Here is a 19,926-nt window from a genome sequence, read left to right as displayed (position 1 = left end):
CGATATGAACATCGCCCCTAGTGACATCGAATTGTACACACGAGTTTTTGCCTTGATAATCCGGAGGGGAAGGACACTACGTTAATCACGATTCGACATGCAAAGTTCGGGAGTTGATTCAAGGTAATCAATGGAGTAATCAAGCTGGGCTTATGTAAGATTGTTATGGCCCATTAGTGAAAATGGATCGTGTCTGATTTCGGGATCACCAAAATCTGTGTCTGAGAAACCATTTCTTGCAAAATGATAAGTTACCTACCTCATCTCAGCAAAATGGTGCGCTTATTTAGAAGATCGTCATTTCTTTTTTTCGAAAATGTGCCTACCCATGTTTTTTCACTTCTATCAACGGTCAAAGCCTAGCCAACAAAGTGAAAAACCTAAACCTTAGCTCGGCCGCCACAGCCCCGCCACCTTCGGCCACCGCCAATGTCTTCGGCCACTAGCTTAGCCTGCTTTGATTTCGTGGCAACTCCACCCAAATTGCCCATCTCTCTCTCTCTCTCTCTAAAACCGCGTCTCGGGACCTCATTCAAGATCGCCGTCGGCTGTTGTGACCTTTGAGAAAGGAAGAGATTGCAAAGAAGAGAAAGAGAGAGAGGAGTTGCAAAGAAAGGAAGAGAGCTAGAGACAGACCTAACCTTGGTTGGAGGGAAGAGAGAGAGCAATGTAGCCGCAATGCAATGGGCGAGCGATGCGGAGGCGATGGCCGGTAGCTGAGGAGGGTGGTAGCCGACTTGGTCGAGAGCTTGTGTGTTATGAGTGACATGAGGCAAGGGGCTTTTAAGACAAGAGAGGTCATTTCGATCGTTTCAATCGGGTTAGTTAAGCAAAGGTATTATCAAATTTATTTATAGTTTTGAAATAGAGTTATGCCTTTTGCATTTAATTTAAAAATCAAGGCACGCTTTTAGTGTTTTCCCAAATAAATGAGGAGCCCTCGTGGAGTCTCTCCCCCCACTCTCGCTCTCACACGCGTGAGAAGCCATTGTCGAATGAGAGATCCCCGATCCATTCAGCTCTAAGTCTTTTAATTAGAAAATGACGTCTTCACTCTGAGATGGTCACTATCCTCCTCTATCATGGTCGTGCTCCCCTGCTATTTTTCTAATTCTATGATTTTGAACTGCTTTTCTCCATATCTACCTTGCCAAACTAGTTTTCTGCAAATGAATCTTTAATTGCGCTAATTTAATTTATACACTCCCGTCTCCAACATGTCTGTGCAAGAGTACTATGAATTAACCTTGCTTCTTCCTCGTTCATTCACAATTTAGAAAAAGAATTATCCACATGAAAATCGTTAACGACCATATGGGATGTAATTTGCACCAAATTCATTTATATTGGTCGGAGTTAAAAGATGGAGATGCCTAATTTGCGGAGTTGTCTAACTTCGTAGCCCGGGGTGACTTCCCCTGAGCTTTGTTGCTACGAAGTACACAGAGATCATTGCAACTCGAGACTAGTTCTACTTGCCCCCTAACCGAGCGGCCTGCAAATTTCGAAAATCATTTCACGTCGGCCCGAGGCCGACCCTCAAGCCTCCTCAATTCCCACCAAATTATTATTTTTTATACCCGGAAGGAGGGAAATACCCGAAAGTCTTACGAAAGCTTAGGGTGCGCATGAAATCACTTCTACTACTGGATTTCTCCGCCAAAAGTTAATCCGCCAGGGAAATCCGTTTGGTAAAAACCTTGCCGAAGTGGAAATCCGTTTGGTAAAAAAATTAACTTATGGTAGGATTTTCAACTTCCGGTAGAATTTTTAACTTCCGGCAAGATTCTTTGCCAACTTTGAGAAGTAATTTTTTTTTACTTCTCCACCTTAGAATCACTTCTTCGATCACATTGACCTCCACCGACCACCCATCGTCGCCGGCCGCCCGCCGACCGGCCGTTGAAGATTTTGTTAATAATGTTCTAGAAGTAGAAATTTTCAATCATAATCAAACGAATTTTTCTAATCAGAAGTTAATCCGAAGTAAAAGTAGAAAAATCATCTTCCGCTTTGAAGGAAAAGTTGAGAAATCAATCTAAAGTGTTACCATGCGCACCCTTAGCTTCCTGCTTTCCATCGGGCATTTCAAGGACTCGCTCAGGCCTCCGCATAAGTCCTTTATATTCATTGGAGTTGCAGATGGAGATGCCTCCTTTATACAGTTGTCTAAGTTAATGCCTATAATTTAATTTGTAGAGTCAAATCGCTGCAAATTTATTGGACCAAAATTTCCCGGATGTTTGAGATCTAATACCTATGTGATGATTTTTACAACACTTTGAACCAGATGTGCTAACTGAAGCAATCGATTAGATTGAAATGATTAGCATATGCCATTTCTCTTGTGAAAGGCATTCAAATCAAACGTTACGTGCATTTTCTTTCAATAACTCGTAATTCGAAGAGGATAAAAAAAAAAAAAAGATCTCATCAGAACTTGCACAGGAGAAATAAGAATTGTGCTAGCCATCATCAAACCATGACAATTGATGTCACCTGCTCTTAGCCCAAATTGAAATATGAGCCAATTTGAACTTATTTTTGTCTTCTGATTTTTTGCTTAGTCTAAATTTTGCTGTTAGCGCACTCTGATTTTTTTCCCAAGAACTCCTAAGGGTTGATAGTAGATTCTCATATACTTTTTTACATAATTTTTTATTTTTTGGATAATAATATAAATTTTTGCTTTTGTGTAGATGCTAAAAAAACGTGCCCTATAGAAATAACGTTTAAGGAGTTGGCCGACATAAACTATGGATTACGAGGTTGATCGAGACAATCCTGAGAATATGGGGGGTCAAAATGCAATAACCCATCGTCATCGCTGATTAGTCAAGATTCTGGCCTGACCGTTAAAATGCTCGCGGCGTAAAATATTTTAATTCTATTACAAAAGAGGACGCGGTTTTTTTTTTTAATATTTCCCCTTCATCTTCCTTTTCGAAAAGCGAGCACGAAACAGAGCAACTACTCCGTACAACACTGCCTGCTCACTTCATCACTCAGTTCTGCTCCCGATTTCTCGCTGAGCTCGTTGTCGCAATGTGATTCCGCTTCCGGATCTTCGAATTCGAACTGATTCTCTCCCGATCCGAGCGTCTCAACTTCAAGCCCGGCTCGCTTTCGCTCATTCGCGCGAGATTCGTAAGCTCGACACCTCCTAGTCTCGAACTTATGCAACCTCTTTTCCTCCTCGATGTTGCGGTAACGAGCATTTGATTCAGTTTCGTCTCCTTTTTGAGACTTGATTCGATAGCTGTGCTATGCTCACGGCATTTTGCCCTTGATCTCTGCATTTAACTGTTATGGGTAATAACGTTCTTCCCCATTTCGGGAATTAAAACCTGTGTACATGGATATACATTTTCCTGAAATGAAAAATTCAGAGTTTTTATCAGTTTTGGGAATTTAGCTTCAGCCCCTATGGGCATTGCGGCTGAAATTACCCGGGAATAGTTTTTCTTGGCCGAGTAATTCGAGATAGTCCGGAATAGGAGCTCCGTCTTGGCAAGTTGGCCCCTTTCTTCTAGTCACACTGTGTATTACGGTCATTAAGTGCATAATGCTTGCTGTTGTTCACCTAATAGAATTAATTAGGTTTGGTACCCCCTGTCCCACGTTGCTTTTGTAGGTTGAGACGCCCTTTTCGATTCAGCAATTTCTTGGGTTCCTTATTTATAAAGCTTACTCATCGTTTTAGACGGGGTAATCCGCTCCAACCATGACGAGGATGACTCGTGAATTTGGCACTGCGATCCAAAGACCGGTCCCTGCTGTGTCTGCTGACGTGATTTTTGCTTCTACTCGGTTTCCAAAGTACAAAATTGGAGCCAACAATCGGATCATAGATGCAAGAGATGATGCAAAGATTCTGTCTCTGAAAGAAGTTGTTGCGCGTGAGACTGCTCAGTTGCTAGAACAGCAGAAGCGTTTATCAGTACGTGATCTTGCTAGTAAATTTGAGAGAGGGCTGGCTGCTGCTGCTAAATTATCCGATGAGGTAGGTAGATTTAGCAGATTTAGTGTCTTATCCTTTTGTTTGTCATTGTACTTTGAACTGATGAATTTAGGATATACTGCAATCCATTTCAGGAATAATGTGCAATGCATTCTGCAGTGAAACAATGATTTCCCCTTTCATATGTCCTTGCTTATGTTCTCTTAATTTGAAACTAAAATGTACACTTTTCTCTTTGCAAGTGATGCTCATAGAGATTGATGTTCTTCGCCAGCAGTGCATGTAGTAACCATCCCTCTGTAGTGGTGTTAATGAAACATGCCGTTTCTTTCTTACGGAGACAAAGGGAATTCTTGCTTATTACTTCCTGTGACATTGTTTTATTAAGTGTACATACACAAATGAGGTGACAAGAGGTGGTTGTTTCACTGAATTTTTTTTTCCTGGTATGCTGATTCAACTAGCTGAATGGAGTAAATGTGATGTTAATGATTAGTTTCACCTTCCAGTCATGCAGTGAATATATAAGACGTCAAATCTTCTTCACAGGGGCTCTGCTTTGCCCTTTAGTACTAACAAAGTCATTAGTGACTGTGCATAAATAGGCTCGACTCAGGGAGGCTGCTTCCTTGGAGAAACATGTTCTATTGAAGAAGCTTAGAGATGCATTGGAATCCTTGCGAGGACGGGTGACAGGTAGAAGCAAGGATGATGTCGAAGAAGCAATAACCATGGTCAGTTTTCATGTCTGTTCCTGATATTATATTTTCTCCTATTGAAACAATCACTCTGGTATATGAAGGGCCTCTGTTTACGTCCTTTGCAATAACCCCCCCTCCCCTTCCTATGGCATGATCCTCCAACATTATCTTCTTTTGCAAATACATGTGTCTCTTGAAAACAGGAAAGCAATTTGAAGTTGACTTGTTGATCCCGTGAGCTTATTAAGCACTGTTCACAAATTGCAGGCTATATAAGTAGCATAATTTTTTTTCGTTTTCTGCTTGAGTGGTTTTCGGCTCCCCCCACGCCCCCTTCTTCGAGTCTAGCAAGTCGCAATTAGCTGTCATGACAGAGAAAGATAAATACAGGTGAAAATTAAAATTTTGGAGTATAGTTAAGTATTTTAACAATTGTATCCCTGTTTAGTTATGTCGAGTTGCTTGGTAAATTTTTCTTTTTCAACTCTTCGAGTGTGTTTTTTTGTAACTTCCTTTTTAGCTGTAGATCTTGTTCTTTGGACATGTTATCTGTAGGAATGTCTAATTTCATTGTAGTTTTTGAAAGCACATTATAGTCGTTTTAGTAAAGCGGGCGCTATAACCCAAAAGAATTAAATGGAGTTGGCTTCTTGTAGGTGGAATCTTTGGCTGCTCAGTTGACTCAAAGAGAAGGAGAGTTAATCCAAGAGAAGGCTGAAGTAAAGAAATTAGCAAATTTCCTCAAGCAGGTGCACTTCTTCCTAATAGAAGTTTGTTTATATTATATAAATGGTCTGTCATTGAGTGTCGAATGGATCCTACTTGCATTATTATTATGAGATTGTTTTGGATGGTTGAGTTTTCACATGATACTCTCTTTGTAAATATCAGGCTATGCTACACATTTTCCAGACAAATTTTAATTTATGAACCCTTTAGACATTATAAACAACCGCTAGTAAAATATGAACACTCAATCTAAGAGCTTTGAGGGGCCATTGGTTTGATCGTTGTGGTGATGCCATGAGGTAGCTAAAAGCTTCTGGGCTTTGTTCCTGAAGAGGATCATGATGTAATGGTACACAGTTTTTGGAGAGGTTGACTGCAGTTTTAACTGTTTGAGGGAAAAATGACGAGTGATGGAAAGATAGCCGATTAAAAACTGCCTAATGATACACGAAGTATATATTTAGAGGAGTGATGGGCATTAAATTAAAAGTTCAGGACACGTTTTTTAGTTGACAGGGTTATATTTGGGCTTGATGTTTAAAGTACCCATCGGGGGGACTTTTCTAGGCAGCGCATTGTGCATCTTGCTGTAATAGGGGCTACGGGCTATATCGCATTGTTCGATTTTGCAGGACCAAAGGGTGGATTGGGTTTGTCAAAATAAGACCTCATAGAAGATGATACTAAACGCGGTCTTTATTTTCTTTGGATATAGATTTTGTGCTTCACACCGGTAAAAAAATACCACGCAAGAAATCTATGTCAAGCACGGTTTACCATGAGAAAATAATTGTGGGAGATCCGTTTTTCACATAATTGCTTTTTTTACCCCCTTAATTTTCTGCGACTACATGAACTCAGCCCAGTGTATTTAGAACCTTAATGTATCAGAGTGATGATATAGCTTTAAGAATAAGCTGCTAGATTGTGTAAGAACTCTTTGTAGAAGTGGATAGCAACTCAATTTTGACAAGAAGAAAATTATCTGTTTGATTAGGACCTTCAAGACTCAGGTCTTTCAATGATTGGTTTGTTGCGATTACTTTACACAAATTTTGTTCTGCCACTGACTGGTTGCTTGTTAGGCTTCGGAGGATGCCAAAAAACTTGTTGATGAAGAAAGGGCTTTTGCTCGTGCTGAAATTGAGAGTGCGAAAGCTGCCGTTCGAAGAGTAGAAGAGGCCCTTCAGGAGCATGAACGTACATCTCGAGCCTCAGGGAAACAGGTATGAGTTACAGAAGTGGTGCTGTCTTGTGTTCTCTGATGACAGTATTATTGGAATTGATCTCTTGGCTAGTTTGGTTTCTCGATGATGACTATCTTTCTCTGCAAAATTCTCTGGGCACCGTGATATTTTTTGCATGATTACCCAAAGTTGAGCTTTTTGTTGCTTGTATCTTGGGAATTAGAATTACGATACAATGCAGGTGGCATTTGGAATCTAGTGTTTATTGCATCTCTCACTTTTCCAAACAGTTCAAGAAAGTTAGCCTTTGACTCTGGATTTGCAGTGTCTAACTAATGTAAACTTTTGGATCTTTTAGGACTTGGAAGGATTAATGAAAGAGGTTCAAGAAGCTAGGCGGATCATTATGTTGCATCAGCGAAGTAAGGTAAATGTGCCAGCTTGATGCCCTCTCAAACTGCATCAATTTGTTGCCTCAATGAGCATCTCTCTCAAATTCTTTTCCTTGATGCATGTGGGCAAGATGCCTACTCCTTTCTTATAGTTTCTGCATTATGATAGATTCATGCTATAACTGCGGCAAAGCGGGTCTCTTTCAGATTGGGTGGTCCTTAGATGCAGATAATCACGATTCATGACCCTATACGAGTTCCAGAGGAAAGGGCCATTGTTAGTTCTAGACCCAGAAACTAAAGAGGAGGAATGGGGTGACTTCTTTGAATTGGTAATTTGGGTGGTAGTATGAAATCGTGAGGAGGAAATTTCTCTAAGGAGGAAATTTCTCTGAGGAGAAAAAGTTCCTTTTGGTGCTCTGTGTAGATGGAGGATGTGCTTTTCTTGATCTGATTATGGGAATGGGCCAGGGTTCTTCTCTATCTAACTCAATCTTCATGATTCTGCAATAGAAGATGGTGAAAAGAAGGAAATTGGTCTTCAACATTGATTTCTCACATAAATATAAGTATCCGCCATTTCTTTTTCTATACTTGTAAGTGAATCTTGTATTTTATGGCTGCATTTAATAGTCACGGTCGGAGTAAAAAGGGAAAAATAAGAACAAAACTCAGTTGATGCATGAAAAGGGGAATATTGGGAGTGATAAGCAAGCCAGAGCAAAAAGAGAAGCTGTTATATCCCAAGCTTAATAGCTACAGATTTCCTCAAGATAAGTTTTTGTTGTTGTCGTGATATACAAAGGCTAAGTTTCTTTGGATAGCAAATGTCAAAGATAGGAAATATTACCCAATTAGTCCTAAACCTATTGTATGGATACCAATTCAGTTCTAAACTTTTTAATCTTGCCAATTTAGTCTTGTACCTTCACGCACGATTCCAATGTAGTCTTTCTGGTCAATTTTTGTTGATTAAGCAATATAATTTAAATTGCTGCGGAGAGAAGAAGATGAGATTTCTCAAATATTAATCACATAGCTAAGTGGGGACCAAAAGGGAAAATTAACCAGTCACATATGCTTAAGAGGTAAAAAATATAAGCCCGGTCTAGTTTCCAGAGTGTGGCAGTTGCAGCTAAAATATTGAAGGTGGCAACTATATCATCGATGGAGGAGAGTATGCTTCTTTTCTTTATAAAAGTAGAAAGGAATACCTGCTGTTTAATTTACAAAAATGTGAAGTTTCAAGGATTGTGGAGTGGCAACTAGTGCATAGATTGTTTATTGTAGATAAGATGAGATCTTGCTTTTGTTTTGATTGGATGTATTTTACGGATTAGGTTATTCTTAGTGTGCTTTTTCTTGTCTATGTTCATTCCTTGTGTTTATTGCGATTGAATTTATATCATGACATAGGTCATGGACATGGAATATGAGTTGCACGCCTTGAGGAGTCAACTTGCAGAGAAGTCCAAGCGTTCACTTGAGCTTCAAAAAGAGGTTCCTTCATTGTTTACCTTATTCTTGCAGATCTGATGTGAAAAGTTTGCAATTCCTTCTTTCCTCAACTTCCAAATTTTGTGGGAATTTACTTACCTGTGGGTAGAGCCACTGTAGAAATGTAAAATTGTTTTCATGAAGTGAGTAATCAATTAGCTTTTCCCTTTTTCCTTTTGCTTTCTCTCTTCATCCAGCTTGCAATGATGAGAAAGGGAGAGATGAGCTTGCTTCTATATGAGTTAGAAGGAGCCGAAGCACTGGGTTCCTATCTGCAGATTGTGCCATGCTCTGACAGTGCTCCAGTACTATCTAAATGTACAATTCAGTGGCACAGGATGTCATGTGAAGATGGCAGTAAGGAACTTATATCAGGTATATATGTTTGTACATCTTTAGGCTGACATGCATATATGGAGTCATGCCTGCATTCTGACATGCATATACCAAGTGATTCAATTGTAGCATGAACTCAAAACTTTACTGCAATATTTTTCCTTTAATTCATGCAGCATGGTTGTGTTGGAATTACGTGTACTCAATCTATATAAAATGCTACCGCTCATGCTTAATGTATTTTAGCTCAGGTAACATGAATTCATTGTATAAAAATCGCAATTTGCTTGCCTTTTCCTGAACTTGTATCACGGTCATTTCGCTTTATCTCTGGCTTAATGGAAACTCATCTTCGTAGGGTGGAGGACAAAAGTCTGCAGCCAGCTTGTTCATGTAGTTAAATTTATCCCAAGCTCTTCACTTCAGCTTTACGACTCTAATGACTATTTTGATGTGAACCTTATGAAACAGCTAGCAAGGACAACTTTCAGAAGTGGGATATGATCAATATCTTTGTCTAGGTGTCAAACTTAAGATGTGTGCTATGTGGTTTGCAATAGTGCTTCTCTTTGGTACTTCCCAGAAACTTTGAAATGTTGATGGACCCCATCTTCTATTGTAATGGTCTCGGAATCGAATAAGCTTCTTAATAGTGTTTTCGTCTTTGCACTTCTCTTTGAGATACATGATCAATCGTAATTATCTTAGCCTTGTATGTCGTGTGCTGTTTAGATGCTTTCCCACTAAATTACATTGTGCGCAACATATGCCCCATCTTATGTCAAAAGTAATGCTCTATGGATGTCTTAAGCAAAGCAACTTCCTTTGAGGTTCCTTGATTATGTTGAATGTATCATAATGACTGTGTCTGCTGGAACTCAGTTGTACTTTCAGAGAACATTTCTCTTGGGTACTATTGTTTGAATTTGGTGTCACTATTTGGTACTGTTTCAGGAGCTACCAAACCTATCTATGCTCCAGAGCCTTTTGATGTGGGGCGACTACTGCAAGTTGATATTGTTTGTGATGACCAACGCATTGCCTTGACGACCACTGGTCCAATTGACCCAGGTCTGATTAGGTTTCTCTATTTCTTTCCTTCCATGTAGGTTACTGTTTTGGTTTCAGCTTCTTTAATGCTTAATGCTGCTTGTGTTCATTCAGCATTGTTTGATTTTTTCATGCAGCCGCTGGTTTGGGAAGTTATGTTGAAGCACTTGTGCGGAAACATGACACACAATTCAAGGTATGCCATGCTCATCCTATAAACTGCTTTTGAATGAAGTTTACAAATTTTTTCTCCTTGAAGTTTGCAAACTGATGTAATAGGAAATGTGCAAAAACGTTCATATCTCCGACAAATATTCTTGTTACCTCCTAGGTTCCACATCAAATGGGAGAGGGCTTGTCAAGCGACGCATAATAAAGTTTGCCTCCATAATATCACCACTTGAGGATTTTTTTTTAAGGGGATTGGTATTTTTAGATTGGGTTAGGCCATTATCGGAATGGTATTACAGCGCTTGGGAAGTGTGGGAACTAACACTGAGTTTGGATGCATTGAAAAGTGGGGCTAAGTATAGCTAAGGAAAGATTTGGGTTGAGGATTTGAAAACTCATCTGATCGGAATGTCTATGGAAATACTACGTGTAGAAATTCAAGGCGTTTAAAATCTTCTATGCCCACTGTGAGTGTTCTCTCCACAACTGTGAAGAAAACTTATAAAATTGGTGTACTAAAAACTTACTTTTCAAATTCACCCTCGCCTTTTCAATAAAATTCCTAAACTGCCTGAGCCTTTCTTTCATTTGTAAATTGTAGAAGAAGGGAAAAAATATACTTTTACTCTAAGACTTTCATACTTCTTTATTTCCAATTAACACATGATCAAATTCGTCGCATCTTCTTCACCCTCACTTTCTATCCTTCCCAAACAACACATAAAGAAATCATCCCTCACCTTTCTTTTCAACGCTTCCATTTTTCTTCACCTTTATTTTCCTCACCTACTACAAAAACCTATCCAAACATAGTTCAGTGTCTTGCAGGTTTAAAATGCTACATCATGTGAATCATTTCTTGAACCCACCCCTGACAAAAGATATGAGATCTGCCTCTTCAGCCTGCATGGGCACCTAGTCTTGTTCTGGGTTTCATTGAGCATTGGAAAAGGGATGTTAGTGATATAATTGAAAAGCTTGTAACATTTCAAATCCTAGATTTAATGGAAGGGGGCTTGTGAAGTGATACATGAGGGCTAGTCCACCCTAGAAAGCCACTGCCTAAGTACTAGAGGTGTGCTTGAGAACCTATTGAACCTGCAAAACCGGCATGATCGGATAGGTTCCTATGTGGGTATTAGAGTTTGTAGGGTATGCCTGTGAGTACAGGTTAGGTTCTACGGTTTGTAGTTGTACTACTTACTCGGTACACACCCCACACCCTGCACCCTGTATTTTGTGCAGGATGGATAATTTTTTTATGATTTTTTATTTTTTCCATTTGAAATTTTTACATCTAATTGTGTGAAAATTCTAACTGATCAGAAATCTCCGATCCTTATCACTCTTATCATGTATACACAACAAAGCACGGATTTTTTTCTCTTTTTGTTGCCGCATTCAGATGTTTTTTAGTTTCGTCTTCATATCTGAAGGTTAATCTGTCACGTGAAAATGGAAACAAATTCATTTTTGGTCTGGAAGCTTCAACTAGATATATTTAGGGAGGTTACATGTATAGAAAAGCCTATCATTGCCCATGCATATTGTCATTCATTGACCTCTTTGTTGGTCCTTGTGGCTGTGCTTTGCAGGTGGTGGTTGCTCAGACTAATGGTGTGGAACATCCGTTAGAATCTATTCACGTTCTTCACATTGGGAGAATGAGAATGAAACTTTCTAAAGAAAAGACGACCGTAGCTAAAGAATATTATTCGAGTTCAATGCAGGTATCAAACAGAGTGGCTAGTTATTCTTTGTTTGCAGTAATTACTCTTGTGTGGTCCAAGGAGTAATTATCAGCTTGAAAGTCTGACATTTACTGTGAGGGACTGTTGTCTTTCCACATGTTTACTGTATTATGCACTTATATGGCTTTGGAAAGGTACACCCTTTTGGGATTCGCTGTGGTTGCATTCAACTGACGTATTTATTGATTTTTTTATTGATTTTTATGAGTATCATGATTGACAACTTTCCAAATTCTTATTCTAATCATATCATTTTGTTGGTGGTATTTCTGTAAAAGTGAATATCTGGTGGCTTAGACGAGAAAATTTAACCTAACTTTCTGTAGTTAGGAATGTTAGTTTATGCCTTAGGAACAAGCTTGTTCAGTCATATGTTACTGCCCCCATGCCATGCTAGTCTTTTCTTCTCTCTTTTTAAAACCCCCGTATCTTGGGTGCCACTTATTATGTCCTTTCCCGTCTCTTTAGCTCTGCGGGGTTAGAGGTGGTGGCAATGCTGCAGCTCAGGCATTGTTTTGGCAAGCGAAGCAAGGAGTTTCCTTTGTATTAGCATTTGAATCAGAGAGAGAAAGGAATGCTGCCGTAATGCTTGCCAGAAGATTTGCTTATGATTGCAATGTAAGTCCTCGCTAACTTTTTCTAGCTGCTCTTCTTGTACATGCATGCAACACAATGCCTTTGACTATCCGCTGTCCATTCCTTGCCGCTCGATTCACTTCTTATTTCTCTCCCCGATTTCTTCTGTAACTATTCAAATTGCCCTTGCCAGATCATGCTTGCCGGACCAGATGACAGAGCACCTATAGGTACCCGATAATTCCGTTCAAATCTTTGCCTTTAGTAGAGTGTAATTACATTTCCCTTTCTTTGTCTACTGTATTGTAAGTTGATGCGCTTTCGACCGTGTTACTTTTTCATTGTTTGTCATAGTTTTGGGTGATTCTAACCCAACTTTCCTGTATCCGGTTGTTCTGCCGTTTGAGATCTTTGTATCTGATTACACATGGAGTATTTGTCCCCTGTATGAAACTATTTCATGTTTTGGGTGACCGTATCCAGCTCATGCCGGATGTTTTTTGTGCAGTCTGTTTGAAAATGATTTAGCACACTGATTCATTACACCGATGATAGATAGAACCCACCGAGTGAGAAACTGTAGTAATTTCTGGAGAGGGCCGGCCTGGATGTGACAGCTTTGGACACATAGGTATGTCGGCAAAAGAACAGGATTTGTGCGCAAGTAACGAAGTCGAAACTTGGCCATATCTAATTTGCCTTGGCTTGGAAAAAGAGCAAGTTGGAAGCACACGCATCCGATAACAAGTAGCGCTTGCAACTTCGCAGTAGCCATGGATTTCTAAGCAGTTGTTCTGATACTAACGACGACAGGACCAAAAATAAGAAGAAAGATTCATAGTTGCGATGTGATAGGATTATGCTTTGCCATTCGCGGCCCTGGAAACTAAGCTAAAGAAAGAATCGCTAGCAGTGAGAGCAACTTGAACACATAAAGAGAGGACCGTCTTCAAAATTGCCCGGAGAAAGATGACCGACAATGTTATCTCGGCAACTGATATATGGTTGTTTTGTCAAGTGAGAATGAAATTGTCAATAACGACCATAAGCATAAATAAAAAAAGGTAATAACATAAATGGTTTCTGAATTTTGGTTTAATGTAGAATGTGACCCCACGTTGTTCATGAACTTTTAGTTTATTTAATATAATATCTTGACTTTTTAATACATGTTCAATTTAGCCATAGAACCAAGTACATAGTGTTGAATATTTTTATATCTAGTTCGAGAACTAAATTGAACAATTAAAAAGTTGGAGGAGTTGAAATTCAAAAACCACATTAAGTAAGAAGAAAGATTCATAGTTGCGATGTGATAGGATTATGCTTTGCCATTCGCGACCCCGGAAACTAAGCTAAAGAAAGAATCGCTAGCAGTGAGAGCAACTTGAACACATAAAGAGAGGACCGTCTTCAAAATTGCCCGGAGAAAGATGACCGACAATGTTATCTCGGCAACCGATATATGGTTGTTTTGTCAAGTGAGAATGAAATTGTCAATAACGACCATAAGCATAAATAAAAAAAGGTAATAACATAAATGGTTTCTGAATTTTGGTTTAATGTAGAATGTGACCCCACGTTGTTCATGAACTTTTAGTTTATTTAATATAATATCTTGACTTTTTAATACATGTTCAATTTAGCCATAGAACCAAGTACATAGTGTTGAATATTTTTATATCTAGTTCGAGAACTAAATTGAACAATTAAAAAGTTGGAGGAGTTGAAATTCAAAAACCACATTAAATAAATTAAAGTTTCGAAGTTGAAATTCAAGAACAGGTTCAACAGTAAGGAAGCAAAAATAAGATAGAGAGCTAGGCTTTTGGAGATGCAGGGTATCGAACCCTGTACCTCTCGCATGCAAAGCGAGCGCTCTACCATTTGAGCTACATCCCCAACTGCTTTTAATGCTCCAATAATAAGACTAAGTATCATTTATGCACTGGTCTTGCTCAATTAGACAAAATGACGTAGACGTCGTCTCTATCTCTCTCTCTCCCCTCCAAAAAAACGTTGAGGGAAAAGAAAGAGAAAAGAACAGAAGGATCATACAATTCAATTCAAAGTCACTCTCTCTCGCTCGCCACCGGCAGACTGACGGAGCCTCTGCGATTCGTCGCCGTCGATGGATTTTCAAGTGGTAGTGTTAGCCGGTGGCTTCTCGAAGAAGCTCGTCCCTCTCGTCTCTAAGGTCACTCCCTCCAACTCCTGCGGCGAAGATTTCCTCGAGGAACTGATGTATTTTCCTCCTCGCTCCATTCTCGAAGGTTTTCTCATTCTTCTTCGTGTTTTTTCCTTGGTCCAATTCGTTGCAGGAGGTGCCTAAGGCGCTGCTCCCGGTGGCCAACCGCCCGGTCCTGTCCTACGTCTTGGAGCTCCTGGAGCAAAGTAACCTCAAGGATCTCATCGTCGTTAGTTCTCTCTCGCTTTCCTCTTTCATAACCCTAATCGCAGTTCCCAGCATGTTGTGGTCCGCGGATGCGAGCATTTTTTGGTGCTTCATGTTCTTCTGTCGTAAAGAAAAAATTGCTTTGATTTTGCTTCGCGGGATTGTTTGCAAGTGCTTCCTATTTGGTCTGCAGCAGATGATCTAACTCAAGTATAATTATGAGTTTGTTTTTTCTGTGATGTGAAATTGGTCAGGATTACCGGTTGCATCTTCTATCTTGTGCTTCTAATTTGTTTCTGGTACCGATGCTAGCGTGTGTACATGTTGTGGTTCTTAGGTTGTCGAGGGAGAACATGCGGCTCTCCTTGTTGGAGGCTGGATATCGGGTGCTTATGTGGACCGTCTGCATGTTGAGGTATGAGAATGCAGCTCACTGCAGTAAGGCATCAAGTGGTTCCAATCATGGTAGCTAACCTTTATTTATTCCTAGCCAACTTGAGATGAGGAGGAGAGAAAATGCCATTAAAGTAGCTTTGAGGAGAGGAGATGTAGTGTTATGATAAGTGATGCTCGAATGCCTTTACACTGAGCTCACATTATATTAGCTGAAAATAGGCCCCTTCCTGTTTGTTTTAAGTTATAGTACATGGATTCAGGAGATTGAAAGATGGTAAGAATTTCAAAGTTGCAAGATTTTCCCTTGAAATTTCAATCTTCTGTTTCTAGTCCTTTAAAACAGCTTTATATGCTACCCGCAATTTATGGTCCTTAATCTTCCTGAAAGCAGGGGATTATAATCCGAGGTTCTTTTGGGTCTTGTCGATTTACATTCTGATTAAGCTGAGTACTGTTGGTTACTGCAAAAACTTTATCTGAAACATATTTCTAGTGAAAGGGAGTGGAAACTCTAAGGAGTGGAAACTCTAAGCAAGACCTAATCATTCTAAAAGTCTGGGAAAACTTCTGCATGGCCAAGTGGTCATCTGATTTTGACTTTCCTTGATTGCCCCTTTTGAGGTTGTCTCCTCATTTTCTCTGTTCTAGTGAGATAAATTTGGCCCATGGCGTTTCATCTAGGATGGGGCCACTGAAAGTAGAGTAGCATAGCTAATTATGATGTGCTAACAATATTAAGTTCTGAGAATTGATTTCTGCCAGTAATGTTCTCTATGATGATACAGACTTGAGCTGGCAGTTCACAACTGTTTAGAAATCCCCAGATTTGAAGAGTTTGACCATTTTGATTAATATCGCTATCTAGTTTTTTTTAAACTTACATGTCCACTTATACTGTTCAGTTTGGGAAGTATTTTGTTTAGGACTTGGAAGAATGTAACTGTCTTATGTACTTCAGGTTTTGCCCTTAAATTAATTAGCAAATAGTTAAATATATGGAATTGTATCCTGTTATTCTATGTGTCTATATAAAGGATGTTCATGGATTAATGAAGATGTGCAAAAGCTCTATTTGCCTCTGCCATTCTATGAGTCTCTTCCTTTTTGCGTATGGCATCGCCACTCCCTTTGGCAGCATCCACAGCTGCTTTATTCTTGGTACCAACAATTAAAAACTGTTTTACCAAGATATCTTGCAGCTTGTGGTACATAACTGTGCAATAGCATGATCTTTTGATTATTTGATCTACTTGAGGCCTTCTAGTAGGACAATTTATATAAATGTGGTTTTTTGGAATCCAGCCACTCAGATAACATTCTATTGGTTGTGACGACTAGTGTAGTGTCATGCCAATAATGCAATCCTGTTATGCTCCCCTTATCTAATCTGAGTTATGCTTCAAGTAAGCCAATTCTTTGTAATATTCTTCTTCATAAAAGAGTTAGAGAAATACTATTGTGCTACAGGTTGCTGCCGTACCTGAGGACATCGGGACAGCTGGAGCCCTTCGAGCCATTGCACATCATCTGACTGCAAAAGACATCTTGGTAAAGCATGTTACCTGTTTAAAATTCTCTTTATGCAACATTTATAAATAATTGCGTTACACATGTTTTTGCAGGTTGTGAGTGGTGATCTTGTTTCTGATGTGCCTCCTGGAGCTGTGGCAGCTGCACATAGACGGCACAATGCTGTGGTAACTGCAATGCTTTGCTCCGCTCCTGTAAGCGGTCCTGCAGAGTCAGGATCCTCTGGTGGAAAGGACAAAACCAAGAAAGCAGGACGCTACAACCTCATAGGGTTGGACCGTTCAAAGCAGTTCCTATTATACATTGCCACAGGTTCAACATGTATTTAACGTAACAATAAATCAGGGGTATATGGGAGAGATTTGCTTATATGCTTAGAAACTTCATAGGGTAGCGTCTTTTGCTAATTGCAGGTGCTGAACTTGAGAACGATCTCCGTATTCAGAAGAGTATACTTCGTGCAGTAGGCGAGGTAGTCAATGTTTCTTTTACCTTTCCCCATGGTTAATCTGGTTAATTGCATAATGCCCAAAAACCTGTGCTTGACAAAGATGACACTGATACCCTCATGCATGCCTTTCTGCACTGCCTTAAAGCGTCCAGTGTAATACATTGTTGCATGTATGCTTGAGAACTGAAGAGGAATGCTGATGCCTTCCTAATGTCTTCTGGTTATTAGCATCAACTGTCATCCTTCTCTCTAATGCAGATGGAAATCCGTGCTGATCTCATTGATGCTCATTTATATGCCTTCAAAAGGTTTGATAACCTTTTGCCCCTTTTTTTGCGAGTATAAATAAGTGGATGCCTTTCCCTCATTCTTCCGTGGGTCTTTTTTTCCTCCCAGGACCGTGCTGCAAGAGATTCTACATCAGAAGGATACATTTCAAAGTTTAAAGGAGGATTTATTGCCTTATCTAGTGCGGAGCCAGCTGGTTAGTTTCTAAAGTCCCTTGGTACATAGTTATCGGTTGGTTGGATAATTACATATGGCCAGAGTTGATTCATTTCCTATCTGAACCTTAGAAATCCGAAATATTACTAAATGGTGCACCACAACCCGAAGAGAACGGAAATGAAAAGGTTGCTTCCCAGAACAACCAAGTATTGCTGTCACAAATTCTGTCTAATTCATCGAGGCCAAATTTCCATGAACGCCATGAGTTAGATTCATATGGTTCTGCCCCTGCTCGAAGAACGCATAAATGTTGTGTATACATTGCCAGCAAAAGCAAGTATTGCGCCCGCTTGAACTCCATCCAAGCATTTAGCGATATCAATCGTGATGTGAGCGTCTATTGTTTGATTCATTTTTTTCAACCTAGTCACTTTGTACTTGAAATATTATGTGCTTCATCTTGTTGAGTTGATATTTTAAAATGTATCAGGTCATTGGAGAGGTAAATCATCTGTCAGGCTATTCTTTCTCTGCTCATAACAACATTATCCATCCTTCAGCGGAGCTGGGATCTAAAACTACTGTGAGTTGTTACTTTAATGCGATGTATTCATCCTATTAGCATCTAGAAGCCAATGCAAATTTAACATCGCTACTTCCTTTAAAGGTAAAGGGTGATTACAAGATGCCTATTTTTGGCTGAAAATCGTATTGTTTCATGTATATTAGAAGTTCATGATGTGAGTGTCTGAAGTGGTTTTACTGTGATAGGTGGGACCACATTGTATGCTTGGGGAAGGATCTCAAATGGGGGATAAATGTAGCGTAAAGCGATCTGTTATAGGCCGCCACTGCCGGATAGGTTCCAATGTCAAGGTATGGTAATTTTACTTGAACTAGAAGATCAAGCTAAGGAAACAATAGAGAAAAAGATAAATGATGTCTTCCATCTTTCCATAACTTTTTTTAGCTTAGTATTGAAAGCAGCCAAAAATATAAAAAGTTCCTCGAAAATATTGTTTTGAGACGATTTCCTTTGCTTTTTCTCCCTATTCTCCACTATGCAGATTGTTAATTCAATCATTATGAACCATGTTACGATTGGAGATGGTTGCTCGATACAAGGGTCTGTAGTTTGCAGTAATGTACAGCTTCAAGAACGTGTTGTTTTGAAAGATTGCCAGGTTCTCTCTCTCTTGCTCTCTTTCTCACACATGCGCGCGCTTGCTGAAGCCTTCATGTCCATTAATAGCCATGTAATCCAGTGGTAGGCTAAAATCAACTCATCAATACATCATATTTGATTCCAGGTTGGAGCAGGTTTTGTCGTTATTGCAGGCGGTGAGTATAAGGGAGAGTCCTTGGCTAAGAAGGAGAAATGAGTAAATGGATACTTATTATCTAGGAAGACAGCAATTAGTATTGAGGTACTTAACTGAGGTATCTGAGTTTTTCCACAATCCACGTGAGGGAAGATTTTGTGGTGACTGCTGCGCTTGCAGTCAATATAGAGAGGGTTCTCAGTGGGAATGAAAATGCCAATCTTTTGGTTCTATTCGTCTGCTCTTTTGTTTGGCCACTTATTCGTTCATTGAAGTTTCCAATATGGTACTGAATTTTGCAGAAAAATTCTAGTCAAAATAGATTAAGATCAGTTTTGTCAAAGTTTGTTGCTATAATATATAATCTGTTTGTAAGGCAACTGTGAAAAGTTCTTCCTGCGCAATTGTTGGCAATTGCTGTGATCTGCCCTTTTGGAAGCTGATTTACTTTGATATACCAAGTGATGCGACACAAGTGTTATATATGACCCAGTGATTTAATTGCTACTTGCATCCGATCACATTAGTTAGTGTACAAATTGTGCAGACAAGTCTTAATTTACTTGGCATTACTGTTTTGAGTTGCATACAGTGAAAGGTTGTCACCTTATGTAGATACTCAACAGTATCAATAACAGTGGGGCTTGCTCTGGTGCCTCGTTGATTCATCATCTTCAACTATTCTCTTCATTGTCCGGATCATGACTTACTGCCGTTCCTCTATCCTACATCCAGTTCTCAAAACTGTAGGGCATATGGCAAGTGGCAATCCAATGAGAGAATGGCCATTGCTTAATCGGCCATTCTCATGCATAAGCCAGTCTTCAATATATGGGAACGACACTGATTGTTGTATATGATTACAGATTTTTAAGGGAAGTCCGGATAGATGATTTGGGCTTGTGATTTCGGGGAAGTAAATTGTCCGTGCCCACTACACTCACCACTTACAAAAAGCACCCACAGACAGCTGATTCCAGGAACTATAATGCTTTTGGCATGTCTTTTCTTCTTTCTATGCTTTTGCAGCTGTA

At 39.6% G+C, this 19,926-nt stretch overlaps 2 protein-coding genes and 1 non-coding gene across 6 annotated transcripts; 2 read left to right on the top strand and 1 right to left on the bottom strand.

The window, feature by feature from the left end:
* The first annotated feature begins 2,913 nt into the window (after positions 1 to 2,913).
* Positions 2,914 to 12,871, top strand: LOC115734407 (stomatal closure-related actin-binding protein 1-like). Of its 2 annotated transcripts, none has more exons than XM_030665169.2 (13): positions 2,914 to 3,147; positions 3,704 to 4,003; positions 4,567 to 4,695; positions 5,319 to 5,411; positions 6,477 to 6,617; positions 6,937 to 7,005; positions 8,387 to 8,470; positions 8,665 to 8,842; positions 9,758 to 9,874; positions 9,991 to 10,049; positions 11,620 to 11,754; positions 12,244 to 12,393; positions 12,545 to 12,871. In XM_030665169.2, exons 2-13 carry the CDS (start codon positions 3,725 to 3,727, stop codon positions 12,590 to 12,592), a joined length of 1,482 nt encoding a protein of 493 aa, XP_030521029.1. In that variant the 5' UTR covers positions 2,914 to 3,147; positions 3,704 to 3,724; the 3' UTR covers positions 12,593 to 12,871. The 2 variants fall into 2 exon arrangements, with proteins under 2 accessions (XP_030521029.1, XP_030521030.1); XM_030665170.2 differs by having other exon boundaries at positions 3,635 to 4,003.
* A 1,309-nt stretch (positions 12,872 to 14,180) lies between these two features.
* TRNAA-UGC lies at positions 14,181 to 14,253 on the bottom strand. The gene has a single exon. It is a non-coding gene; the product is annotated as a tRNA-Ala (tRNA).
* An 84-nt stretch (positions 14,254 to 14,337) lies between these two features.
* LOC115734211 (translation initiation factor eIF-2B subunit gamma) lies at positions 14,338 to 19,347 on the top strand. Of its 3 annotated transcripts, XM_030664841.2 has the most exons (13): positions 14,341 to 14,548; positions 14,673 to 14,768; positions 15,084 to 15,161; positions 16,610 to 16,690; positions 16,765 to 16,984; positions 17,086 to 17,144; positions 17,382 to 17,431; positions 17,520 to 17,607; positions 17,699 to 17,959; positions 18,061 to 18,153; positions 18,342 to 18,446; positions 18,638 to 18,754; positions 18,881 to 19,347. In XM_030664841.2, the coding sequence occupies exons 1-13, from the start codon at positions 14,483 to 14,485 to the stop codon at positions 18,950 to 18,952; spliced, it is 1,386 nt and encodes a 461-aa protein (XP_030520701.1). In that variant the 5' UTR covers positions 14,341 to 14,482; the 3' UTR covers positions 18,953 to 19,347. The 3 variants fall into 3 exon arrangements, with proteins under 3 accessions (XP_048135979.1, XP_048135978.1, XP_030520701.1); XM_048280021.1 differs by lacking the exon at positions 17,699 to 17,959 and having other exon boundaries at positions 14,339 to 14,548; XM_048280022.1 differs by lacking the exons at positions 17,699 to 17,959; positions 18,061 to 18,153 and having other exon boundaries at positions 14,338 to 14,548.
* Positions 19,348 to 19,926: the final 579 nt, after the last annotated feature.

This window comes from Rhodamnia argentea, chromosome 6, assembly GCF_020921035.1.
Source record: "Rhodamnia argentea isolate NSW1041297 chromosome 6, ASM2092103v1, whole genome shotgun sequence".
NCBI lineage: Eukaryota > Viridiplantae > Streptophyta > Magnoliopsida > Myrtales > Myrtaceae > Rhodamnia > Rhodamnia argentea.
Note: the sequence above shows the minus strand (reverse complement) of the source record. Positions and strands in the feature narration are given on the sequence as shown.